We start from the raw sequence: 6,000 nt of genomic DNA on the forward strand, positions 1-6,000 counted from the left end.
CAAAAAAAGTGCGGCCGCCCGAGCCAGGCCAACCTCAGTTGTTTCGAGTAGCCTCCCGTCTTCTAGGGTTGGTCTCTCCATGAACAGAATGGGGGGCAGTATACCCCCAGACCCTTGCCAAGGGCCCCTGGTGCAAAGGGGAGCTTTGCACAGATATGCTCAGGTGATTCCTACAGAGCCCTACAGCAGGAGCTACGTCATCCTCAGTTTACAGAGGAGGAAACTGAGGCTTAGAGGGTCACATGGGATGCAGAAACTGGAACCCGGGATCCCCAGCCCTGTCCTGGGCTCTGGTAGCTTGGGCTGGCCCTTGGCGTGGGCCCAGCCCCTCCCAATAAACTCGAAACCACCGCCGGGAGGGGCGGAACCGTGGGTGTCCCTGGCTCCCCAAGGTGCCAATTAAATGCTCGTGGCCGTCTGGGGCCAGAGCTGTGGACAGCGGCATGGCCGAGCCCGGGCCGGAGCCCGAGCCGGGGCGCGCCTGGCGGGTGTTCGCCCTGTGCGGGGCCGCAGTATTCCTGGCAGCGGTTGCTGCCGGAGCAGCCCTTCTCGCCTGGAATCTGGCCTCCTCGGCCTCGCGGAGGCCCCGCTGCCCAGAGCCGGCCGCCAACACCACGGCGCCGCCTGGAGACCCCGGACCCGAAGTGGAGGAACTTCGGCGCCGACTGGCAGAGGCTGCCCGGCTCGAGGAGGCCCTGACGAAGCGGCTGAAGCAGGCCGAGCGTGTCCGCCGGGAGCTGGAGGAGGCCCTAAGGGCCTGTGAGGGCCGCCAGGTAGGTGGGCAGGCTGGAGGGCTGGGGAACCCCGAAAACGAGGGGGAGAGGGTGCGCACACACGCACCCAGGGGTCCCCCTCGGTGCCTTGGTTTCCCCGCTTCCTCAACTGAGGGAGGAAAATGAGAACAGCACCATTCCTTCCAACTCCGACACGGCCAGTTCACCCCCGTGTCCACCTTCTGACCGAGAAGGTTCCACTAACACAGCTCATTCAATTTGTTGTACAGCAGAAACTAACAACGTTGTAAGGCAATTGTAGCCCAGTTTAAAAATACATATATGACACAAAGAACTTTAAAAAAAATTTTTTTAAAGGCTCCACTATCCTCTACTATTTGCCCCATCACTGGTGGAGGCTGTCCCAGACCCCTGAGCACCCCTGGGAGGGCCCTGTGCTAACCCTCCCCCAAGTACCCACTCAACAGCCACCCCCCAGCCAGTGTCCAGTGTCCCTATTTTGAGAGAGGGACATTCGTGTCACCTGTAATTACGAAGCTAAAGTTGGCCTCTTGGAGGAGGTACCAGCCAGGTCCTCCCTTCTCCTCTTGCCACCCCTCTTCGAACTCTTTCTTAACCCTTTCTTAACTCTTTCTCAACCCTGGGCCTCGCAGAAGAACCATCCTCAAAGTCCCAACCACTCACATTTACTAACTACTGTGTACCCCTGTGTACTGGGCCCAGCAGAGGTTGGGCAGCATACGAATTCTGGAAAATTCATGCCTTTTGAAAATTCATCCCTATGCCTTTCCAGCCTGCCTAAGGGAAGGGCCTGGGGCAGCTGAAGTTAAGAGCAGCCTGCCCTGGATTCAAATTATGGTTCTCCCCCAGCCCCCGTGAAAGATTCTCAGAGGAGACCAAGCCAATTGCTTGGCAGAATGTCCTACAGAGGTGACCAATACGCTAGGAACTCAATCATCAACCACCATATTGGCTTGTGCTGGTCTGAAACCTCAGTGCCAGGAATCTAGATCTAGCTAGGACTGGAACCGGAGCCGGTGGGCAGAACTAAACCTTTCTGTATCGTTGGCCTGGAGCAGGAGTCAGTGTGCAGTCCCTCAGTCGTGTCTGACTCTGCGACCCCATGGACTGTAGCCCACCAGGCTCCTCTCTTTATGGATTTTTCAGGCAGGAATAGTGGAGTGGCTTGCCATTTCCTCCTCCTGGGGATCTTCCCCACCCAGGGATCGAACTTGCGTGTTCTGAGTCTCCTACACTGCAGGCAGATTCTTTTATCACTGAGCCACCTGGGACGCCCCAGGGGTCACTGGACCTGGGCAACGATCTCCTTGCAGGCAGGCACCTTTCACCCCAGATTTTAGAGGCCACTTCTGTGTTTTACAACTACAGGACCCCAAATGACGTCTCCCCTAGAAAGGGCCGGGCCCATTCACTTTCTCTCCCGTCCCCCCTCTTTCTACTCCACTCTGCAGAGTCGGCTTCAGACCCAACTGATGACTCTGAAGACTGAGATGGAAGAGGCCAAGGCGCAGGGGACCCAGATGGGGGCTGAGAACGGGGCGCTCACAGGTGTGTTGGGGTGCAAAGGGGTGGGCATGCTAGAGGTGGGAGGAGCCTAGACGGTTCCTAGCTAGGCAAATGACACAGACAGGTGTAAACATAAAGCAAAGCAACGTGAAAACTCGTGAAAGAAATGCACATAATATGCAAAGGTCAGGCAAATGTCACAGAACAATGCAAACGGAACAAAATAAGCACACGCCGTGTAGAGACTCCCCGAAGCCATGTAAACCTCTGAAAAGCTATGCAAATAACACGTAAAGGTCATGCAAACAGCACACAAATTTAATTCCAATACAACAAACCACATAAACAGTGTGCAGACTATAAACTCGGAGTTGGTGTATGCGGAGAGGAGCCCAGGCTCCAGCCTGATCTCGCGCCTTGCGTCCGCAGAAGCCCTGGCGCGCTGGGAGGCGGCGGCCGCTAAATCTGCGCAGCAACTGGACGAGGCGCAGCGGCGCGCACGTACGGCCGAGGCGGAGGGCGAAGCCTGCGCAGCCCGGGAGGCGGCGCTGCGCGAGCACGTGTGAGTGAAGGGTGGGCGGGAAGGGTCCAGGGCTCGGGGCGGGGCGGGGCTGGTCATGTGGGCGGGGCCTTGGGAGAGGATCCAAGTGAGGTCTCATCGTGAGAACCCAGCGGCCGGCTCTACGGGGGCGGGAATGCCGACGTTGGGGCTGGCATTTTTGAGGCATGGGTCCCTGGGGCCGGGCGCATATGGGGGCTCCGAGGGGAGCCGGGAGTGGAGGTGAACGTTGCAATGAAAAGTATCAAGGGAGGGATCGGGGGCCTGGAGGCGGAGCTTCCGGGGAAAAGACTGGGAGTCCCGGAGGAGCGGTCCTGGAAAAGACCAGGGGAGAAGGGATGGGGGATCCTGAAGCCTGGAATCTTTGGGGAGTGGGATACCAGGAAGAGTAGATGAATGCCGGAGGGTCTCTGGGGATGGGGGTTCTGGTGCTGACGGCCCCTCTCCCCACTCCCGGCAGTAAAGCCCTGGAAGCCCAGACGGGCCCCCAGCGCAGAGTTTCACAGCCCCGGACCCGCTCCGGGTCCCGACCCCGGCCCAGTCCCCGCTCGCGCTCTCGCCCAGGAACTTCCGGGGGCTGCAGGCGACCTACGCGGCGCGCACGAGGGTGAGTCGGTCCCCAGCTGGATAGGGGCTCGAGACCAGGAGGACAGACCCTGGGAGCCCTGCAGGGACAATCAGAGAGGTGCCCAAGCTGGATGAGATGCTCAGTCGACACCCATCCACGCTCAGCTTTTGACCCAGCAGCAACCCTGAAACTGTGCTGAAAGAAGACACGACCCTGTGTTTCTGACCATCTAGTACCTATCTACAGACGGGAATACTGAGGTCCACTGGGTCACAAAGTGAGATTGTGCAGAGCCGGGACATAAGTCCCCTCTAAGGACAAGGCCAGTGTTGCCCTCATCCCTCGGACATGAGGACTTAGGGTCCAGCCCTGATCTGGGAGTGACCTGAAGGGCTCGCTTCTCCTGTCTCGTCCTCAGTTTACCTTATCTGTAAAATGAAGGATTGGAATGGTGAGGGCCAGCATATCCTTGACACCAGAACCTGACATAAATGGCACAATAGGAAAACTCCAGATCTCTCTCCCTTTGAGGGTACAAAGCTCCCAAATGAAATTTTAGGAGAACCAAGTAATACATGACAAAGGGACATAGGCCTGAGATGCAAAGATGGTTCAGTATTGGGAAGTCTGTTAATAAAATTCTCCATGCTAAAAAAAAAAAAAAAAATTTGCCATGCTAATGGATCAAATGAAAAGCATTCTGAAAAGGTCATCAAAATAGCAAAAATTTCATGTGAGATTATACAGTATTTGTCTTTCTCTGACTTACTTCAGTTAACACGCTCTAGATCCATCCATGTTGTTGCAAATGGCAAGATTTTTTTATGAGCCTATTATAAGCAGTATTCCATTGTGTGTATACATACATTGTGTGTGTGTGTATATATATATATATATATTTATGTATACATATATTAAATTTTCTTTATCTATTCATCTGTCAGTGGACACTTAGGATCTGATCTCCAGACTGTAATCAGATTTTGCCAACTATTTTGATAATGTTCTCTATAACAAAAGATTACCCTGGCTTACACATGTATTAATCTGGAACATTTCTCAATCTGTCTTTGCCTTTCATGACGTTGGCATTTTTTTTAAAGCCCCAGGCCAGTCATTCTGTGGTGTCTGAGTTTGGGTTTTTGTGGCTTCCTCATGATTAATTTGAGGTTAACATTTTTGGCAGGAATGCCTCAAAAACAATTCAACTTAATATTATCTTCTGGTGGTATGACTATATATAGAAAACCCAAGAGAATTAACGGAAGCTTTCCTATATCCAAAACAACGAGGTAGAAAATCCCTTGGAAGACAAGAAAGATCCATTTCACATAGTGTTTCATATTCAGGAATAAACTACTTTCTTTATTATGTAAGAATCTCTCCTAAATTAATTTTTCAAAAAATAATTCAGTAGAGGGACTTCCCCGGTGATCCAACGGCTAAGCCTTGGGGCTTCCAAGGGGGGAGCCTGGGTTTGATCCCTGGCTGGGGAACTAGATCCCACACACACCAACTAAGAGCTTCTGTGCCACAATGAAGATCCTGCATGCTCCGACTGAGGCCCGGCACAGCCAAATAAATAAATTTTAAAAATAACTCGATAGAAAACAGGCAAAGAATACGGGCAACCAGTTCATAGAAGCATGCAGATAAAGGTGCCCAGGCTCACTCCTAGAGAAGAAATGCCAACTGAAACAACCCTATGGTACCACTTTCTGCCCACTGGTGTGGCAAGGACAGAAACAAAAACAAGTTAAAAGTCTATGACTATACACAGTACTGGTGAAATGGCTTGTTGGTACGACTATTTGGGAGGGCCATTTTCTAGACTCTCTCAAAATTAAGAGTGTTTGACCCATCAATTCTTCTTCAAGCAGTTTTCCTGCAGCCATATTGTTTATCAAGAACATTTTAATCTACAGTCACTTTTTAATTATAGTCTTGGATACTAAGAACCCAGCAGAGTACTTTATTCACTTTTCACTTTTTTTGGCCACACAGCCTGAAGAATCCTATTTCCCTGACCAGGGATTGAACCCAGGCCCTCAGAAGTAAAAGTTTGGAGTCCAAACCACTGGACTGCCAGGAAGTTCCCAACAACTATATTTAAACGCATACAAAATAATGGACTGAATGCAGTGGAGAATCCTGGGTTTGGATATTGGAACAGAAAACACTTAGTGAGGAAATCAAATAAAGTCTAGAGTTCAGTTCATTGTAATATACTAAGATTAATTTCTTAATGTTGATGAATGAACTATGGTATATAAGACGCTAAGGAGGGAAGAAGCTGTGTGAGGGCTATTCAGAGACTGTATTATCTCTGCAAATTTTCTGTAAATTTAAAACATTCCAAATAAACAGTTTACTTTTTTAAAGATAAGGGTGGAGGAGAGGAGAAATGAAGATATTATTACCACATTCTTGGTAATTGCAAAAAATTGGAAACACCCTCAGTGTCCACCAACTGGAGTCTGTTTAAATGAATATGCGTACATCCACACCACGGAATGCTGTTCGGCGGGTTTGTAGGGACTGGGGCGGTGGGGGGCGGGGGCGCCGGCTGTTTTGTTTTGGGCCAAGTTGCTCTAGTTGCAGATCTTAGTTCC

At 51.3% G+C, this 6,000-nt stretch overlaps 1 protein-coding gene across 1 annotated transcript; it reads left to right on the forward strand.

The window, feature by feature from the left end:
• Positions 1-443: 443 nt before the first annotated feature.
• On the forward strand, positions 444-4,283 carry CCDC194 (coiled-coil domain containing 194). Its single transcript, XM_061149178.1, has 4 exons — positions 444-773; positions 2,207-2,303; positions 2,691-2,823; positions 3,281-4,283. Exons 1-4 carry the CDS (start codon positions 444-446, stop codon positions 3,429-3,431), a joined length of 711 nt encoding a protein of 236 aa, XP_061005161.1. The 3' UTR covers positions 3,432-4,283.
• The last annotated feature ends 1,717 nt before the right edge of the window (positions 4,284-6,000 follow it).

Source organism: Dama dama, chromosome 9 (assembly GCF_033118175.1).
Source record: "Dama dama isolate Ldn47 chromosome 9, ASM3311817v1, whole genome shotgun sequence".
Taxonomy (NCBI): domain Eukaryota; kingdom Metazoa; phylum Chordata; class Mammalia; order Artiodactyla; family Cervidae; genus Dama; species Dama dama.

Bases quoted from the DNA above. Each gene is read 5' to 3' on its own strand.
- CCDC194 (XM_061149178.1), top strand. From the start codon at position 444: ATGGCCGAGCCCGGGCCGGAGCCCGAGCCGGGGCGCGCCTGGCGGGTG. The intron at 774-2,206 runs GTAGGTGGGCAG...TCCACTCTGCAG, and splicing joins GGGCCTGTGAGGGCCGCCAG to AGTCGGCTTCAGACCCAACT. The intron at 2,824-3,280 runs GTGAGTGAAGGG...CACTCCCGGCAG, and splicing joins GCGGCGCTGCGCGAGCACGT to TAAAGCCCTGGAAGCCCAGA.